Source organism: Oryzias latipes, chromosome 14 (assembly GCF_053564925.1).
Source record: "Oryzias latipes strain Hd-rR chromosome 14, Olatipes_Hd-rR_3.1".
Classification (NCBI taxonomy): domain Eukaryota; kingdom Metazoa; phylum Chordata; class Actinopteri; order Beloniformes; family Adrianichthyidae; genus Oryzias; species Oryzias latipes.
This window is the reverse complement of record NC_136250.1, coordinates 5,382,291-5,403,260: the sequence shown is the minus strand read 5'-3', so window position 1 is coordinate 5,403,260 and position 20,970 is coordinate 5,382,291. Positions and strand designations below refer to the sequence as shown.

The 20,970-nt window shown below is 40.0% G+C and overlaps 1 protein-coding gene across 30 annotated transcripts in view; it reads left to right on the top strand.

Annotated features, from left to right (window-relative positions):
* rapgef6 (Rap guanine nucleotide exchange factor (GEF) 6) overlaps nucleotides 1-8,314 on the top strand; it is a 122,642-nt gene extending 114,328 nt beyond the window's left edge. For 21 of the 30 annotated variants that reach the window (XM_078930952.1, XM_078930951.1, XM_011483175.4 and 18 more), the window contains 4 exons: nucleotides 368-614; nucleotides 2,437-2,963; nucleotides 3,713-4,057; nucleotides 5,549-8,314. In XM_078930952.1, coding sequence (XP_078787078.1) covers nucleotides 368-614; nucleotides 2,437-2,963; nucleotides 3,713-4,057; nucleotides 5,549-5,571 — 1,142 coding nt within the window. In that variant the 3' untranslated portion in view covers nucleotides 5,572-8,314. Of the gene's footprint in view, nucleotides 1-367; nucleotides 615-2,436; nucleotides 2,964-3,712; nucleotides 4,058-5,548 lie in introns of those variants that run through there. The other 9 variants (XM_078930954.1, XM_078930950.1, XM_078930953.1 and 6 more) reach the window with 3 other exon arrangements.
* Nucleotides 8,315-20,970: the final 12,656 nt, after the last annotated feature.

The following is a 20,970-nucleotide window of genomic DNA, read 5'->3' as shown; positions in this document are numbered from 1 at the left end:
ATGATAAAATAATTATTACAATACATTGCTTTTAAATGAATTGAAAGTTTTTTTTGCTTGAAAAAAAAATTAATTACTTTAAAGAAAAATCTATGTGTGGATTTAATGAAACATTATTTTATTAATTAGACTTAATTAGACTGATTCAATATTGAATTATTATTTTTTAAACCAGCGTTATTTGGATTATTTAGCTTTATTATTTATCTAGCTTTATCAACAAATTTCCATCCTGCTTTGAGGAGAACTGATCTTTTTTCTTTACATTTCTTTCATTTTAATGCCCATCCTTGACGTTTCCCTCCCTGTCAGCATGCAGGCTTTCCTCCAGTACATGTGGTAACTTATAAGACGTTCTGTTTTTCAGGCTACTCCCTTCTTCCACCTGGAAAAGCAGACAACCTCTCAGACTCGAGTCACAGCGAGATCTCCTCTCGCTCCAGCATCTGTTCAGTGGACTCGGTGCCGGCCCACGGGTCCGATGAGCGATGCGGCAGAACCTGTACGGCCTCTTCCACCATGGCTGCATCTACTACAACAGGTGCAGCAGTTGCTGAGAGCTCCGCGGCGTTGCATGCACACGTAAATGCTGATTACAGTCAGCCCAGCACGAGGTAAGAGTTGATATCACTTCATTGTTTTGGGTCTGTCTCTTTCGTGATATATGTATGCAATGATACAAAAAAGTCTTTGAATGCTCATTGGGTTATTTTGAAAACACACCAACACTTTTTATCCCTCGTGTGCGAAACATTTCACAGTAAAGCGTTGTCTTCAGCTTGAACTCCCCCATTGATCCACCTTGCCACAGAAAGACCTCCTGTACACCATCTGCTATCTTTTTTTTTTCCATTACACCCTCCAGCTGCTTTCCAATTATGTCTCTTCCTTATTAAAACTCCAGTAACAGGAAATCGTCAAAATTAACAGCCTTTTATTAGCATCTCAGATTTACTGCCCGCTTCCCTTTAGCCGTGGGCACAGTAACAGCTTTTTAATATGGCTGAGTAAACAGCTCAGCTTTATACTGTCTGCTGTTTGTTTATTGTTCCTCCATGATCGGGCTACTTTTACTCATAAAACAGAAGCTTAAACATCTTCTTTCAGATATTATATCACCTCAGCAGCCTTGGTGTATAACGCTAACTTGATTTTTATGGTGTGTCTTGGTTTCATTGATTGGTTTCTTTGTCCTGTAAAACGCTGGCGATGAATCAAACTGGTACTTTAGCTCAAGAGAGAAGTTCGACCTCTGAAGGTCACAGCTGGAGATTTTGGGAGGTTTAATCTCTGCGGCACTCCGTTTATCCGGACTTCTTAGCTAAATGATGATATGTTGGTCGCTGTTTGACCCGTGTAAATCCTACATTTCCTTTTACAGCTCTTGGCACCTCAAGTCCACAAAGACGTTTTTGTTTTAAACGTCAGTTTTTCTTCTGCTCCTGATTCACAACAATTTAAAAAAAAAAAAAACATTTTGAGTTATATTTTCTCATCAGAAAATGCCATAAGAACATGTTCAAACCCCCAAAACCACAATTTTCACCAGATCGGGTCTTTAAAACGTCACCTTTTTACTACTTTTTCCTTTTTAGTCAGAAAGACGTGGGCTGAAGCACCATCGAATCATAAATGTTCTCCTCTTCTTTTAAAAATAACTTCACTCTCAAGGCAAACTAAGTTAAAAACACAAAACAATATTTTGACATGCACTACATCCATTCATTTTAATGTAAATCCATTTTTTTAGATCGTGCATCTGTAGATTCATAAAAAACAACTTTGTTTATTACTCTAGTTGCCATTTTTTGAAGTTAAATTATTGGATCAATGTTTGTTTTGTAAATATTTTCCCATACTTCACTAGTTTTGACATATGGTAGAATGATGTTGACTATAGATAATGCAAGCATGTCTACTCAGTGTTCTTTTGTTTTTTTGGATTATATCTATATAGCTTTACATATTTTACTTTTTAGAGCTTCAACATCTGGTTTCCAACTAAGCTGATGGGTAATAATGACTCCAATGAACATTGTTTCACAAAGACGTTAAATTTCTGTCCTTTCAAAATAAAGTATTATATTATCATAATGTACCAAAACCTGAAATGTTGTTCTCTTTTACCTTAAAAATAACTTATTGATCCAAAACCAATCTTTAAAGTGCATCAATGTAATCACCCAAACACGCAAAAACTATCAAGTCTCAAGTTTCACTTGATAGACCACAGAAGTGGTATGAAGAATGACAAGATTCCTAACGGAGTTATTTTATTGGTTGAGCAAATAGTTTATGCTCCCAAAAATCAGGACTTATTTATTTTTTTGACTCATCTATGGAATGCCCTCATTTTTAGAATTTCTTTTTCATCTCTCTCTTTTTCATTACATAACTTTTGTATTTTCTAAAACTGAATTTCTGTATTTGCAATAGTTCTTCATTGTTAGCGCGAGGACACCCACCAAGAGCTTGCAACTTCACCCCTTCCCTCTCGACGGAGGAGCTGACGCCAGACCTCACCTCTCTGGACTCGGTAGCAGACAGCGGCCGAGGCAGCTGGACTTCCTGCTCCTCCAACTCCCACGAGTCCTTCCAGAGCTACCCCACCTCCTCCTGTCGACCCTGGGACCACGGCATCTACGGCCACCCGCTCTCTCTGCCGCACACACACTTGGGCAGCTTCAAGCACCCGGCCAGGCCAGTGGCAGAGGCGGAGGCCGCCAGGCCTGCGTGGGCCGGCGAGGACCCTAGGCAGCCCTCCAGAGACTCCGGCTCAGATCGCTCGGCTCCGCAGAGCTGGGCGTCTAGCAGCTCCATATCAGACAACTATGAGGGGAATTATGGGACAGTAAAGAGGCGAATCCCGGAGCACCCCTCCTCACCTGCCAACGAGGAAGGAGCGCAAAGCACAGACTCCGCCTACAAAACGGTGACATCAAGCACAGAAAAAGGCCTGATAGGTGAGGGGAAAGGCGACAAGCTTTAAAAAACAAAGTAACAGCTATTAAGGCTACATTTGATGTAAATAAAAAAAAACATTTAGATAAAAAGTTAATTTGTTTGTTTACTTCTCCAGAATTTGCCTAATCTAAAAACCCAAATGAAAATTAGTCCATTTAGGAGGAATTATTGCAACTTTGGCCTTTTGTTTGAGAGATAAATTCTCTGGTTTCTATTCAACAAGAGTTCTAGAGTATGACAATAATGCTCATCGTTCTAAAACACTTGTGTTTTAGGATTAGTGGCCACATGAAATCTTTGTTTCTTTAGGTAGCTGCTGTTTCTATAGAAAAGGTGCTCATCCTCCACCAAAACAGTCATATTTTGGTCAAACTCCAGCCTTTTAGGTCACAATTTCACAGCTTGCCTCACTTTGCTTGTTAGGTTTTCTTTTCATTTTTTTTTTTTTTTTTACACAAGTCGATGTTTTTAAGTTTGTGGCTGTTGATCAGACCGATGAAACCATCTGATAAGGTAAACAGGGTTGTACGTCTGCTCAGCAGCCAGTCATCACATTATTTGTACACTTAATTTCACTTTTTCAACATTTTGGTGCATGTAAAACCACGTGTTGGATGTGAAACATCACATTTATTTGGATTTTTTTCTGTTTCTTTTTTTTCTTTTTTCTTCTCACTCCACTCCCCCTTCCCCACTCCTTCAATTCCTTTACTCCATCCTCGTTGGTGCCATCCATCCCTTCATTCAGTGTACTGTGTCACCTCCCCCACAAAGGATGAGCGTTACCGAGCTCCCCCTCCCACCCCTCCAGGCTACCAGGGTCTGGCTTTGGGGGATCTCGGCCTCAGCGAAGGAGTTGTGGGAGGGCCGGGAGGTCTGGTCCCCCGGCCTCCTCACCTCAAACCTCCAGACTACAGCGTGGCTGTGCAGAGGAGCAGACTCCTGCAGAGCCCCGGAGCGGCTGACGGTCTGGCGGAGGCACGAAGGGCTCAGCTCCAGCACCAAGACTCCCGGACCTCCATCTCCAAACAGCATCTCCACAGACCCCCCAGCGTCTGCTGCCCGTCTCAGGACCTGGCTGACAGTGAGGATGGTGAGATGCAGTCATGTCTTATCTTGTCATTTAGGAACTTCTACCTTCTTTAGACACATTTATTTCAAAAACTTCCAAAAAATTGTATTTAATGAATATATGTAGTCCTGAATAATGGCTCCTATACGTAGGTAGAGGTCTAATTTGACATAAAATATTTTTGCAGTCTGCATAACATTTGATTTTTTTCTGTAGTTGTCATTTCTGTTTTTATTTTTGTTTCAGTTTTATTAATAACTGTTTAATTGTATAGAATTGGTAAAGGGGGAAGTTAATTTATGCCTTTTGTCCGAAGTCAGAGCTCTGTCTCCCCTCTGGTCACCGTCAGGAACTCTCTCATCTGGCAGCAGCCTCACACACCTGACTCTCCTTTGCAATCACTCACAATATACTTAAGCACTGCACTGAGTCTCACTCAGTATTGTTTGTGCCACTCTGCCTTCATTATCGAGTGTTATGTCCAGACCTGATCTTCTGTTTCCTGACCTGGTTTCGTCTTTGACTCTGTTTGCCTGCTGCCTGCCCCGACTGTCGCCTGGATCCTGACTACTCCTGTTTCTCCTTTGACGCTCCTTATTGACTCCTGCCTGCCTGACCCGAATTTAGCTTTGTAGGCTTTTAGCTGAGCAATTGAAACCAGCCGTCTGGCTGTTTAGTGACATCTTTACTGTTTAGTGACATCTTTACTGTTTAGTGACATCTTTACTGTTTAGTGACATCTTAACTGTTACATAACTTGTTTTAGAAATGGGCATTGTTTAATAAGAAACCTGATGGTTTTTGAAAAACAAAATCTTAACCAAATTGTTCCTAATAGACAGACAAGGATTTCCAATATAGGTTTTAAAAGTTATTTTCTAATTACTTTTAATTTAATTAGTTTGACATAAGAATCAAACTTTAAAATGCTCAACTCAAAGGTTTAAAAAAACATAAAACAATTATTATTATTATATCCTAGAATTAGTTTTCTTTAAAAGAAATGTCTTATTTTTCTGTTAGTTTTTTTATTTGAATTCATAATTTCATTCATGAAAGTTTGATCTTAGAATAAATAAACATTTGTGTAAAGAAATTTTAGAAACAATCTTTGTTAAATGATAATTGATCAAACTGTGTGGAATTAGAAATCCAATCAAAATGTGTAGGAAAATTGCATCAATGAAGTATTTTGGCAGTGATTCCCAGCCCCATCAACCCCATTAAGACACACTTCATCCCAACTTTTATCAGAGTTTAATGAGCAGGAATGCCTGGGCCTAAATTTAGAAACCATTATCATTACGTCACTTTTAAAATGAATGATATCCTCCATAATGATCACTACAGCCAATAAGAAAGCACTGATTACAGACTGTAGTGCCCCCTCTGGCTCCCATCTGTATTGCAGACCTTCAAATGACTTAATGAAAATTAGATTGCACTGAACAAAGATTGGTATTTTAACTGTCACATTCCTCCACAAACCCTTTTGTTTCCTGTCTCTTCCAGATGAACAAGTTTCAGCAGTGTAAAAACGATGGTGACCCTCACACCTGGACCAAGTCACTCCCATCAGGACTGAACACGCAGCGCGTCACGGTCGCACTTCAGAGCACATTTTTCAAGCCCCGCCCACAGACCAGCGGACCTCTCTGCCTCCGTGGATCCTTTTTAGGCTCATTTTTCAATCCAAGAACAATTACGGAAACAAAACATTTATAAAAAAACAAGAAAATGAGATTTAATCTGCCAAAAGAAGAAAAAGAGGGATAATAATCAAGGCTGTGCCTCCACCTGTCTGAGAGGGTTTCATAGTCTTTTACAGTTTAGATAGAACTCAGTGAATTGTTGAAAAATCTTTTTTTTTCATCATTTCAAGTTTTTTTTTCTTATGTGGGACTAATAAGAAACAGCAGAGAAGCTGCTTTTAAAGTTTAAGCTTTTTTTTAGCATAAAATAAGACGAATGTAAGCGACTGAGATACAAATGGGGAGGAAATGCCTCAGCTGTAGGTTGCAAAAACTTCCCAACTCGCAGGAAAATGCATAAATACAAAGTGGATATGAGCCCACAAAGCCCTATGGAGTCACAAAAAGTCCTTTCCCAGGTTTTTAATCCCTTATGTAGTGAAAAGTAAGAAATGGAAGGCCCGCCTCCACCTTTTTAGCACTTACGTTGCTTAGCTTGACAGAAAAACGACAAACGGGCTGTTTCAGCCTGTCGTATGAGCTTGTTTGGCGCGCTGCCTCCTGGATGTTCTATAAAATCTGTATAATAACTTGTTTTTAATGAGCAGAAGAACAAATGCCTCACTGCTGAGTCAAACGCCTGTTATTTCATTGCAGCATCTGTAAGAAACAATAAATTAGCACTGTGTGGTGGCGCCACGTGCATGCACATACACCAAAACGTTAGCCGGTGTGCAAGAAGTCAAAGAACAGTGTTTACGCAAATGCTTACATATTTTGTTTACAGTGTTTATTAGACTACCGTGGTAGTTTGTAGAATGACAAGCCTGCAAGTGTCGTTGTAAATTTCTTTGTAGCACAGCAGGAACATGCAGATATGCAGATGCAGCAGTCACCTCTCACCCCCATTCGTGCTTCCTATTTAACAAACTCGTCCGCCCTGCATCTCCATTCCAATGTTTTGTTGAATATTTAAAAAAACTTTCTTGAAAAAATGGTAAAAAGGCAGCAAAGATTTTCTGCGTTTGTGTTTCCATTTGGGACAAACTGGAATCATGTGATCTTCCCTCCTGTTCTTCTTTTTTTTTTGTCACACACAGACTTGAAATGATTGATTGATATATATATATATATATATATATATATATATATATATATATATATATATATATATATATATATATATATATATATATATATATATATATATACACACACACACACACCTGGCATGTAAATGAATTTATACATATATTTTTGCTGATTTCTGCCATAAATTAATGCTAAATGATTATCTGTAGATGAGAGAAGTTAGTCCTCTGTACAGGCTATTTTTTTGAATATTTTGTTACAAGCAAAAGAAATCTATATCTAAGGTGGTGATTGCCCTGTGGGGGGGGGGGGGGGGGGGGGCAGGAGTCTTTCCACACACTTTTATTAGTTTTTGTCATTTTTTTTATGACACGTCATCGCCTCTCACTCTCTATTGTTGCTATTATTTCTGCTGTTTGTGGTGTGATCTTGGTGAAGTTACTTTTTTGAGATTTAGCATTTAAAAAGATCTTTAAATTCACTTTTTTTTCAGATTTCTGTTGGAGTTTTTACAGCATTTATTTGCAGATTTCCTCTTTCGTCAGCAGAAAGAAACAGGATGACTTGAAGGAGTTTTTAAGGACATCCTGCCTGCTTTGGTTTTCTTTTTATTTTCTTCTTTGTCAACTCAGCTTACATTAGAACTGTTTTTTTTTTTATATTTTTGTCAAATCATCAGCTTCTACTTTGACTTTTACCTCATCTTTTTCTTCTTGCCAGTGAAATCCTAAAAACTGACTCAGACGGTGACAAGAAACTGATTTTGCACAACTCTTTTCTTAATTCTGTCAGTGATAAATCAGTATTAAAACATTTTGTTATTTTCTTCTTCAATATGTTGTAAGGTAGATGAGACCTGCATGAAATGTGGAATTTACAGCATTTTTTTCTTCTTTTTTGAGATTAAAACTCCAAAGTCCCTACAGAGAATTAAAAAAGACACTTATTTGACTTTTTTTTATCCTCCTTCAAAGCATTTTTGGGTTTCTTCTCTTTTGTTTTTTACTGAACACACCCAAGAACAACGTGTTTCCAGAAACAACCTCCCTCATCCAAAAATGCGTGGACCCTTTGAGTCTGGTTGTTTCTGGGCCCCCCCTCCCCTCCCCTCCTGACAGGTTTCCTGGAATGCAATAAGAGAGATATGAATGTGTTTTTGTGTAGAGATTTCTTTTGGCATTACAGCAGAAATGCACAACAATAAGCTTAAATGTGGTGAGTGAGCTGCACAATCTGTACAAAGAGGTATTAACTCAGTCTGTGGCTTCAAGTTTGCTTTGGTCTCACACATGTAGCTGTTGTAACTTATGTCTTTTAGAAAGACAACATGATTTTGCCCGAATGCTTTTTATGTATTTTTTACAAGTGATTGTAAATAGTTGTTATATTTTTGTTTAAGAGAATGTTTAAAAAAAAGAAAAAGGAATGAATACCTTTTATTTCTCTGAGTCTACTGATATGAGTTTAGACGATGAATAAAAACATCAAACTGTAATCCGGTGTGTATTTGTTGAAGTTGGGGTGTTTTATTGGTTTACGAATCTGTAAATGAAAAACAATTGGCCTGAGCTCCTCTGCAGCTTCTTCACCAATCCTCCGCCTTCTGCTGCTGTCAGCACTTTATCGAATCTGATCAGAGCTGCAAGGTTTCACGCTGCGTCCAAGGTCGGCCTCCTTTTCCAACCCATGCAAGGTTTACTGTCCCACCCAGAGGAGGGGAATGAGCGGACTCGCCCTGGTTGTGTGGATGTGGACTTCTGCATCAGAGGCGCATCAGCAACCTCAATACTGAGTAGAAATGTCCCATCACTAAACCCTTTTTTGAGGAGGCTTGTTTATTTTCACACACTGCGCTTCGCTTGAGTTTGCACACATATTTGTAAGATGACGGACTTATAACTCCTGGGAAGTTAGAGATTAGATTTTGCCTCTCGTTTAGCTGAGTTTCTGAAGAAACTGTCTCAAAAAATAAACTTGTCAAACATCCTGAATCTTGAACAAAAACAAAATCCTGATAAATGACAAGCAGAGTGTGTACCTTTGTGCAGCCTTTCACAATAAGAGCGGTCAATCAAAACTGAGCTTCTGGAGGTAACAATCGAAACATGGGACCTTCTGGTGCTCTTTTACTGCTAAACTACTCAAGAAATGCGTACAACTTAGACTTAAATATATATTTCAATCATGTCTTTGCATTTGTCTGTCTTTACACCTAAAAGTTTATTTTTATTTTTATCTACAGCTGCTTTACTGAACTTCAAACAAAATCAGGTCGTACTTTGTACCAAAAATGTTTCCAAAAATTGTGCAGAAGATCCCAATATTACTGACACTGCAAGGATTCATGGGTAATGTGTGATCCAGGTACAATCTCTCGCAATCCCTTTGAGCTAATTTTAATGGTTATTCCTTGTTTTGAAAGTTAAAAGTCTAAAATGTTTAAAAAGCTGAGCCATAAGAGAGATAAGTACCGACTTACTAAAAAAGTGAAGCTAGTAGTAATGACTTTTTGTGAATATCTGTGTATCCCAAATTTTCCACAAATGGTTTTCTGTCCAAAAGTAAGATTTTCAGGGTGACTTTTCTGCTTTAATATTTATTTGTCATCAACTTGGAAAGAAGTTTGACTGGGTCAGGGCAAATAAATTCATCCTGACCTGCCACTTCAAGGAGCTGTTCTCCGTACTTCAGAGAATTTCTCCCAAACGACAAGGAAGTGAAGGTTCAGCTCCAAGTGGGATTTGTCCGGAGGCCAGTTGCTAAATTATACACAGCTTCAAATAAACATCTCAAAATGTGAAAGAGCCCCACTGGATGGCAGGAAATGGAAAGTAGAAAAAAAAGTAATATATTTGACCTGCATGCACATGTCTGCGCATACGCAGGTGTGTGTGTGTGTGTGTGTCACGCCTTGCCACTGTTTTGACTTTGAAGTTTTGACTTTGTCCCAAGCTGAGAGCGGAAGGTGGGAAAACAGAAACGGTGCCACCTGAGGGTTGTAGGCACATGTCATGTGTGTGTGTGTGGGGGGGGGGGTCGTTCACCATATTCCTGTCTAAATGAAAATTTGTAAAGCAAAACCGTGATGTCACCTGTACAGTCTTAGCAGCTCTGCCCTTGAGCGTCCGTGTGTGTCTGTGCATTCGCTCTTGCATACATGAGTCCAAATGTTTTCTCAAAGCTGGAATCCGACGACCCCGCAAAAGGACATTTTAGTCAAGAACAAATTCTGTGGGGAACGTTGTTTTTGTCAGCTGCCTTATTACCATTTGTCTTGTTTCTGTCCTTTGTGGCGAGTTATATCAGACTTTCCTTTTGACTTGGATTATTTCACCTGTTTTATGGAATATAAAGATTTTAATCAGCCAGATTGACACCATGTCAATAGTTTTGATTCACTTTATTATTTTATTTCGTGCTATACAGTTTAAATGATTATAAATGTCACATTTTGATTCATTACATATTGGTTATTTTTTCGTGCAACCATTGACTGTATATGAGAACTGGACTGAGTGACTCCTCCCCCTTTGTGTTCCAAATAGGGAGTACATGCTGGAACCAAGAAGCCAAAATCCCATAGAGTTGTATTGAGAAATACACAGCTGTTACACAGTCATTCTATTTGTCTGAATAACCGTTTTTGCTCTGAAACATTGTTTTTAACATCCTGCTAATCCAAATTTTTTTCTTTCATGAATTTTTTTTCTTTATTGCAAGTTATTCAAGTTATAAACTGGCCAATCACATGCCTCAATAAAACCATGTGGTCTCACTTCAAATGTTCATAACATTTGATTGACAGATTCTCTTGATTGACGCCGACCGACTCAAACCAATCGCAGCTTACTGACATAGCCTGGCTCCAACATGGCGACGTGTGTATGTATGTATTTGTATATATATGTATATATATATATATATATATATATATATATACCACCCCTCTCCCCCCCTCCGCGGGTGGTTTCTCCTCCAAGCTTGGGTCCTCTACCAGAGGCCTGGGAGCTTGAGGGTCCTGCAGTATCTTAACTGTTCCTAGCACTGCGCTTAGATATAAATATATATATATATATATATATATATAAATATATATATATATATATATATATATATATATATATATATATATATATATATATATATATATATATATATATATATATATATTTTATATATTTATATCTATTTATACATTGACTCCCTGATCCACACCACCAGGATCTACAGTACTGACAGGATGTCATTCGGGCTCGAGAAATGCAGCCGGATGGTGACAAAGAGGGGCAAGGTAGTCCACACAGGAGGGGTCTCACTCCCAGAAGGAAAAATAGTAGACATTGAGGACAGTTACAAGTACCTTGGAATTACGCAGGCAAATGGCAACCTGGAGCAGGCAACAAGGAAAGCTGCAACAGCTAAATACCTCCAACGAGTAAGGCAAGTCCTGAGAAGCCAGCTCAATGGCAAAAATAAGACCCGGGCAATAAACAGCTACGCACTGCCAGTTACCAGATACCCTGCAGGAATAATAAGATGGCCAAAGGAAAAGATACAGACCACGGATGTTAAAACACGAAAGCTCCTCACCATGCATGGAGGGTTCCATCCCAAATCCAGCACCCTGAGACTGTGTGCTAACTGCAAGTAAGGAGGCCGAGGACTAGTGAGCGTAGAAGCCACTATCCAGGATGAAACATCCAAAATGCATGAATACATCAAGCTCAAGGCCCCAACTGACAGTGTGCTCAGTGAATGTCTCAGGCAATGGAGAGCAGAGGATACAGTGCTGGAGGACAGATCCTCATGGGAGGACAAACCCCTGCATGGGATGTACCACCGGACCATAACTGAAGAGGATGATATCAAGAAGTCCTACCAATGGCTAGAAAGGGCTGGCCTACAGGACAGCACCGAAGCGCTCATCCTGGCAGCTCAGGAACAAGCCCTGAGCACCAGAGCAATAGAGGCTCAGATCTACCACATCAGACAAGACTCAAGGTGTAGATCTACCACACCAGACAAGACCCAAGGTGTAGGCTGTGCAAAGAGGCACCTGAAACAATCCAGCACATAACTGCAGGGTGTAAGATGCTGGCAGGGAAAGCATACATGGAGCGCCACAATCAAGTGGCTGGAATAATATACAGGAACATGTGTGCAGAATATGAACTGGAAACGCCAAGGTCAAAATGGGAAACACCTCTGAAGGTGGTAGAGAATGAGAGGGCAAAGATCCTGTGGGACTTCCAGATCCAGACTGATAGGATGGTAATGGCGAACCAACCAGACATTGTAGTGGTGGATAAAGAACAGAGGAAAGCCGTTGTGGTGGATGTGGCAGTGCCAAGTGATGGGGACATCAGGAAGAAGGAAGACGAGAAACTGGAGAAATACCAGGGACTCAGAGAAGAACTGGAGAAAGCCTGGAAAGTGAAGGTGACAGTGGTGCCTGTGGTAATTGGAGCACTCGGCAGTAACCCCCAAGCTGGAGGAGTGGCTACAACAGATACCTGGAAAGACCTCAGACCTCTCAGTCCAGAAAAGCTCAGTGCTAGGAACAGCTAAGATACTGCAGGACCCTCAAGCTCCCAGGCCTCTGGTAGAGGACCCAAGCTTGGAGGAGAAAGCACCCGCGGAGGGTGAGAGGGGCGTTTATATATATATATATATATATATATATATATATATATATATATATATATATATATATATATATATATATATATATATATATATATATATACACACACACACCAACCTGTGCACAGCCTGGATTGATTACAAAAAAGTCACACACGTGGATCAAATGCTTGGGGCTGTACAAAATCAACAGGACTCTAAGAGGCTTCATAGGAACAAAAATTATCACTATTTTTATTCTTGAAAAATGAGGGCGAGCAACAAAATTTTCCTCTTGATGCATGTGAAATGTAGAAGTTCTCAGCATGTAGAATGGAGAGAATCTAGCTTCTGAATCCAAGAGGAGGCAAAATCTGCTGTTTTGCACAGAGAACATGACACAAAAGCTTTGGTTCCTCTGCAGAGGCCTGCCTCCGTGGACCGTTAGAGTGGTTGTCATGTGTTCATGTGTTCAGGTGGAACTCCCCATGGCTGTTCCAGACATTTGTCAGCAAGCCCCCAGGTTTTCAGCAGCCACTGCTTTCAAAAAGAAAGCCGTGTTGCAGTTACATGACATGAAAGGCTCACAAAATGTGACATGTAGTGGGGGGAAAAACAAAATGAAAACAAGAATTCCCTCCAACTTTTTTGCCAAAAAAAATCTTTCTTTTTTTGTTGAAGCTTTAAAAACAGATTTTTTCCATTCCAGAAACAGCAGAGGTGATAAAGTACATAAAATGTATTCATATATTTCAGCTAAATGCTAAACTGTAAAGATTTCTGCTGCTTTATGTGTCCCCTGCTGCTGTTCCGCTGTCAGTCAAAGGGGGGCAGTGCTGCATTGTGTGGCACTATCTGTGGACCAGCACAACCTTTCCAATGTCCTCAGGCAGGATTTAAGAAAGAAGAATGTTTGTGGAGAAAGTTTGCCCCCAGAGGATGCTCATTGTTTTATGGCTCAAATTAGCAAACCCAGCTTTATGTAGGTGATGAACACTTTCCTAATTCTGCTCTCTCCTTGCTCTGTTTCTTCTGTTAAAAATGGAATGCATATAGTTCATAGGTTTGTCTTCATGAGCTTGCATGATGCTACATGAGTCATTGTCTGCAGTTTGATGTGAGAAATCAGGAAATGTAACCTTTCTATCTGGACAAAGGAGAGCGCCACACTGCCACCTCATCATCATGATCATTTCCTCATCATTAACCTTGACCATCAGAGTGAGATGCATTTTGAGGAAAAAAAGTCTACTTTTTTGAGTTAACAGAAGTAATAAGTTAATTTTTTTTGGTTGTATAAAATTGTGGGTGGCCGTGGACCAGAGGAAGAGCGGTCGACCTGAAATCAGAATGTCGTAGGCTTGGTTCCCGCCTTGCCCGCCCAAGTGTGGTTGTATTGGCACCAGTGTAAGGCAGTGGAGCCGCCATCACTGTGCGAATGTGTGTGGACACCAGTGCTTTGGACCTTCAGGGAAAGAAGCTCTGCCATTTTATAAAAATCCAACTTTTGCCACAATCCCCTCAAAGATCTGCACACCAAATGTTAGTGTGGACTCTGTTAAACCATGTCTGTATTTAACAAGCCTGTGACAGGGTGCATACAAGAAAGTAACAACATATTTCAATTTGAAGAAAGTTTCTAAAGAAAAAAAAGAGTATATCTAAAGGATGTGCTAGGGTTTACCCTCTTTCCTAACTTATGTTTAGTTTACACATTTTCCAGCAGGTTCTGGTGAGACAAGAGTGTGAGCTAAATTACTTTAAAATCTGAATTACAGCAGGCTAGGTTGGCTATTAGAAAATCATGATTTAGGTTGTTCCCTCTTTGCCTCCTTTACTTTTGTGTGGCATGTTTAAAATACGTCTGTGTACTTTGAACCTGTTCTTTGCAGCAGATGGCTTTGTCACTTTTGAGAATCGGTTCTCAAAGGCATCATGGCGACCACAAATCCTCAAAAGAACCACAACCCTGTAGCTACGTTCACAGCGCTCACGGCAGCACGCTTTCACTGAGTGTATGTAAATGCCTGCAAATGCACATTTCAGGTCTCCGCGTTGAAAACCTGCATTCACACGTACTGCACATGTTTTTATGACCATTGTTGGGCTCTACATGTAAAACGCACAGCCATTGACGTGTGTTGACCAATCAGGAACTCAGATTTAGTAGTCATACATGGATGGCAACCTTTTTAATTCATGGAAGTGCCAACTGTTTAACATTGATCATGGAGGAGAAATTAATAATTGGGGTTTGTGCTCAGCAGGAATTTATGACACTAAAGCTACGTTTCCACCAAGTGGTACAGAACAATCAGGTCTGGTGTTTTAAGTGTTTCCATTATAAAATGGACCCATTAACCCGTACCAAACGGTCACCTTTCTGGGCCCCCATTGGTTGTATGTATATAGAGAAACGGAGCAGAACAGTTAGGGAGAAGCTACTGTCATCATAAAATAAAAAAAAACATTGATTGGCGGACGGACATTATGACAAAAGAAAGCCCCAACATTCTAGCTGTATTCCTTTTCCCTGCCCACATTCTTCTCTCAAACATTAAGTCACTTGTCTATACGAACTACCAAAAGCCAAGCGAAAAAGAAAAAAAAAGAGCAGCTGGAGGACCTCTGTAGTTGTTGTTGATAGCTTCGCTTATGATGTAGTCAGAAAACCTGGATGCAAAGCTACACAATCGGTCTGCACTCCACATGAACTGTGACGGTGGAGGCACCACAATCATTCAGCCTACAACAACCGTTCGGGGTCCTTCCACTAATGCTGACGTCACATTATGTGATTGGCTGTCCGCTGGTCCGATGACGTGCCAGATAGTGATTGGTCTGGACAAATTACGATACTACCATAGAAGAAGATATTCTCCGGTCTATTGTAAACAAACAAAGCTCCGACATGGAGCGAGATTATCTTCTTAACGTGCTTTTATTATTGTTATTATGACTATTATTAAGTGCATTTGCAGCCAAATGGACTGCGTTCCGAACCCTTCTCCAGACCGCAAACCATAACAAAGCACCTTCCCTGCCTGCAAACACGAAGCTACGAGCCTCCAGCTCCTCTGCTCAGAGACACGGTTCACTCGTGTGGAGCATCCGGTTCATTCTAACAGCCACAGATCTTTTTACAAAGTGGGTTGTGGCAAAATCTCTCCTTAAACATTACAAAGAATAATGTCAGACACAATTTATGAAGGAAAAGAACTTTAGGCCACAAAAGGAAACGTGAAATGAAACTTTTTCCAAGCAGGGTTACCGTAGTTTGACGCTATCCTCAGTCGAAAAGATCCTGAACGGTTATTGCAGGCCGAATGGTTATGGTACCTACAACGGTCCAACTTTGAGTGGAAACGCCTATCTGAATTGCCTAGATCAGTGTTTTTCAACCTTTTTTGAGCCACGGCACACTTTAACCTTAAAAAAAATCCCGCGGCACACCAGCATCCAAAAAAAATAAAGGAGAAACTCATAGTCTGTATTGATCTACAGCCCCTCCACAATCTCACATGCATTTTTTAGATAATTGTTGCAGAAAAAGCTGGAAACTGCAGCTGTTTTTTTCTAAAAAATGCAATAAAAGTTAAGTTAGATGATTTAAAAACAGTTTGATGTGTGTTCGTTGGTTTCAAGATGTTTAACAACAGATCTCCTTGTGCGCTGTCACTCTCACAACCCAATGCATCATGGGAGATGTAGTGCATAAAACGGCCGGAGATCGCTTTTCGGAGCTTCATTGTTTTGTTCACTTGTTCCACGGTCTGATACCGGATTCTGTGGAAGGCTACACCGCTAAAGACGAGCTTTAGCTGGTATTTTTGTTAGAACTGAGCGACTTTATGAGCTACATCGCGACAAGGAAGTGAAGACTTTAACCACTTCTGATTGGTCAGACTGATGACATGTGATTAAGCCTCCAAGAATGATTGGTGGAGACAGTTAAAGGGGCGGGACTTTTCCAAAATACAGCTGAAGCTGCAGCTGAATCGTGGTACCGTCATTCTTATCAAAATGTCTTTAATAAAATAAAATAAGCGCAAAGAAAAAGTATTTTACGATCTTTTATATTCCTAACTCCTCGGTTTTTTATCAGGGCCTGTTTGGATGAACACAGAGCTGAAATCCTGGAGATGGAAAATGTTTTTAGAACAGTGAATGAGGGCAATTTCCCACGGCACACTTGACCATCTCCCACGGCACACTAGTGTGCCGCGGTACACTGGTTGAAAAACACTGGCCTAGACCATTGTAAACCGGACTGTACCGTAACGCTCCGTGGAAACAACGTTCAAGTCTTTCATATATCAGAATATGGCTATAAAAGAAAAAGCCTGGAGCAAGATTTAGGAGATTTCTACCACTTCGATATTTCTCACCAAGCCTCTTCCAACTGTAGGTGGCGGACCTGCGCTAGTTAACACTAGAAAAAGAAAAAGAAAGCTCTCCCTGGTTGACCAGTGTGAACACTACGGGCTAAGTACACATTCAAAAACCTGAATTTAAAAAGCTCTTAAGAATGTGTGGAACTTAAGTGGTTTCACTGGTTTAAACAAATGCAACATTTCTTTTATTTTTAATTGTCAAATTAACCTTTCTTTTTTTTTTTAATCTCGTTACAATTTGGTTTCAAAGATGAATATTACTCCGACAGCCTGCTGACTGCTGGAGTGAACCTAAAGCTTTTTTTCTTCTTCTAGTTGTAGTCAAGCAAGTGCTTCATTAAATCCAGTTGCAGTTTGGTCCCACTCTCCACCCTGCTGACATGATTGCCACCATATTTATCAAAACTCCCCTGCCAGTTGTTTCTCTGCTGCCTTTCTCCCTATCGTTTATCAGTTTCTCTCCTCTGGCTGTGTGCTGCACCGTTTAAAACGGTAAGTGTCTCCTCTCAAACATGCCTAAAAAATGACACAAATGTAACTGATTGCAGGCCTCATTTCTAAACTCTTCTAGGATTATTTTAAAAACTCTCATAACAGCTCCTCCAATCTAAAAACCACAAGCTATGCTAGTTCTCGTTTGTTTTTCTAACAGCTATTGGACTGAAGTGGCTTTGCTGACGGCGACTAACGACATCAAACTGCTTGTAGAAAAGACAGAATTGCCTGTAGTGGTTATGCTTTGACAGTTGACAGACCTGATCTTTTTTTTCTGTGACAGACTGCTGATGTAATATTTTTACTGTACGTTTTGTGTTGCTTAGCTGGCAGACAGATGAATGCCAATTGTCTTTTGGTGGAGTACCTCAAGGATCGTGTCTGGGTCCACTCCCTCTATGTGGTTTAACTTTTTTTTCTTCCAATTTTTTTTTGTGAGATCTTTTAAAATTGTAATTTATAGGTTAGCCTTTCCATCAGTATTTTTTTTTGCTTTATGCCTTAAGTCTGTTGCTTTTATCTTTTCTTCTCATACTTTGGTTTTTATATACTTTTTTTTGTATATTTAGACTTTTTTGCCGCAGTTTTGTTCACAAAATAAACAGAAATTCTACATAAATCACTAAAGACTTTGCTGGAACTTTCCAGCAGCACAGATCCAAGTTTAAGACAGAAGGGAGACAGTTAGAGGGAGCAGCTTTTAGAGGGAACATGAGAATTGAGTGAATGAACAGAATGAAGGATGAAGAGAGGAAAAGAGACAGAAAAGGTGTCAAAAGATCTATGAAAGCTTCCTACTGAGGAAACTGGAGAGAAGCAGCAGAGAACAGGATGAGAGAAGTGGTGGGAGGTACTTGGTGGGAGGCCCCTCTTTTGAACTAAACTTCAGCTGAAAGTGAAAAGAGAAATGGTGGCATCTCAGATTTTAGCAGACAGATTAAAGTCAGAGATTGCAGCAGAGAAACAAATGAAAAATATAAAAGGAAAGCCTAGATCTTCTGCAGCTCTTCAGAAATGGGACAGAGGAGCTAGAAGGGAAGATGAGTGGGAAGTGGATAAGGGGGCTGAAGGTCTGTTGCAGTGTTGCAGCCAGGGCTTTGATCATGCATTTCATTTAAGCCCCCTGTAGGAAACTTTCTATGATGCAAAAGGATTAAAGGCTCTTTTCTGACTTTATTTTTTCATAATAAATATTCAGTTTAAATTAAAAATGACTTGCAAATGAGCACGTCTTGTGGCATTCTTAATGACTGCAGGTCAGATCTGTCACTTTGCTTTGGTCTCGAGAGGAGTTGAAGGTAAATTGGGAGTTTTGGGTAAAAAAAAAGTCTAAATTTGCCAGCATTTGTGGTTTACTTGGGTATGGGGGACAGTCTGAGGGTTTTTGAGATATTTGGGAAGATGTAAAAGGGGAAAAGAATCTTAAAATCAAAATTCCACTTAAGATGACATTGTGTGGTTCTGATTTTGTTTATCGTTTCTCTCCCCGGTAGGAACTGGTTTCAGTTGTAAATCTGAGACCCCAAAGTTGGATTAAGTTTGCTAAATAGATTACACAGCTGTCATTCATTTAGTCAAATTCTAGCTCATCTCCTAGTTACACCCACTTAACCACACATTGAACAAAAATAAAGTACAGAATTAATTGCTATGATTTATACATTGATCTATTTTTGGAACCCACTTGTTCCTGGGGTCACAGGGTTGTTTCAGCAGCCTACTCAGCCACTGTTGGGCGAACGCTTTCATTCCATTGCAGAGTCTCACAGAGACAGACAGCCACTCAGTCACACCTCAGGGTCAACCTAGAACCACCAATTAGTGTATGCATTTGAGGAAACCCATGCATACATGAAGTGCACATGCAAATTCTACATAGTAAGGCCCAACCTGGATTCAAACAAAGACCTGCAAGAGTGAAGACTCTCAATGCAGCTCCTGTTGGGATTTATTGGCTGACAAAGGAATAAATTAAGTACATTTTAAGAGAAAAAAAAACTTTAAAACCAGATGTGTTCATGTACTCTCGATAACATGTCTTGTAACTTAGGCGTAAACCACTACAGTGTTCACTTTTTCCTTCTGAACCAGAAGTCAGATGATCCTTCACACCTTCCTAAACAAACCTGCCTTTAATGTGGACCAGAGTTCCTTTCCTTTGGTAATCAAAAGTGTAAAAATCCACACAAAATAAAGATATTTAAATGATGTGTCAAACTAAAACCTGTTTTGTCCATTTAAGCTGAGAACCAGTATTCATGTGGAGACCAGAGGTAAATGTGAAATTTAATCACAAATATAAAACAATGTGACTAAGATCTAAAGACTTTTCAGAACTTTTGACTGACTTATTTTATTGTTTTACCTTTTATAGATGTGTCATTAAAAAAAAAAAAGAAAGAAAGAAAAGATCATGGCTAAATTGTCTTGGAGAATGATGCCCAATCTATTATACAATTATAAAGGAGGAAAAAGCAGATGTTGCTGCAGTTTAGCATAAACTGTAGCCAACAAGATTTTGAAGCTTAAACCATCAAAATATCTAAAATATGAGCTGGTTTCTTTGGCAGCGTTTCATTTTTAAAGAAGAAAGACGAGGCTTAGTCTAAGGCTTAAAAGCGTGAAAAGTGACTCGTCTCTTTCTGTGACTGAGGTCAAAGTCATACTCTTCCTGCTGCTTTGAACTAGGATAAACTGGGTTGGCTTTGACTCATCTAAAGCCTTCCTGCCTTCTTTTTCTTGTGGTGTAACATTCTCACCTAGCCAGCGCCTCAAAATAATGCAATCACACGCTAACATGACCAAGAGCTTGTCTATGAGCAACAAGACTGTTACATCCCTCTACAGGGAGGAGGGAGAAAATGGGTAACATAAAGAAACAAATAATAACCGGGCGAGGTAAAAGTTGGCCACCCACCCAGTATTCGGGTGATACACTGAAAAACCAAGGAAACTAACCAACAAAACACCAAAGGCGGAATAAATGATGAAATAACTCAAAGTCTCAGGCTCTATTGCACGTAAACTTTTACAGAAATACAGTCTCCAAAACTCAAAATACAAAGACCACAAAGTTGAATTTAACGAAAGGACAAGGCCGGAATAAAACGAAAAAGAGGGAAACCAGAGGCTTTCACCGGCTAAAGCCAGGCAGACAGCAGGGGCGGGCTGAAGAACAAATTCCTCAGGAATTAAGCCGCCACTGGAGCAAAGGATCCTGGGAGCTTTTAAAGCTTCCCTCCCAGCCAGGCGATTGGTGGAGATATTTTCTCATCAATTTAAACAACCTTAACTGCCTTTATTCAACAAATAAACTGTAAAAGACACACAACTGTGTCAAAACAATCATATTTAATGAATCCCCTTTTTTTTTTCTTCTCCTTGTTTTTCTAGTCACAGTACAGATGAAATGGCTGACTGTGGCTTGATGGGTGACTACAACCTACAACGCCTGGAGGCAACAATTTCTACGTGAGAGCTTCCAACTGCATCTACATGCTGTTTTGAAGAAGACTCCCATCCAAACACAGGGATCCTCGCAGGCTTCAATCCTAGTTCTATCATTAGTTTTCACCAGCGCTCTGCTTTGACTGGATCTCCCGGGCGGAGAGAGCCTGCAGTGTGTGTGGGTGAGTGTATA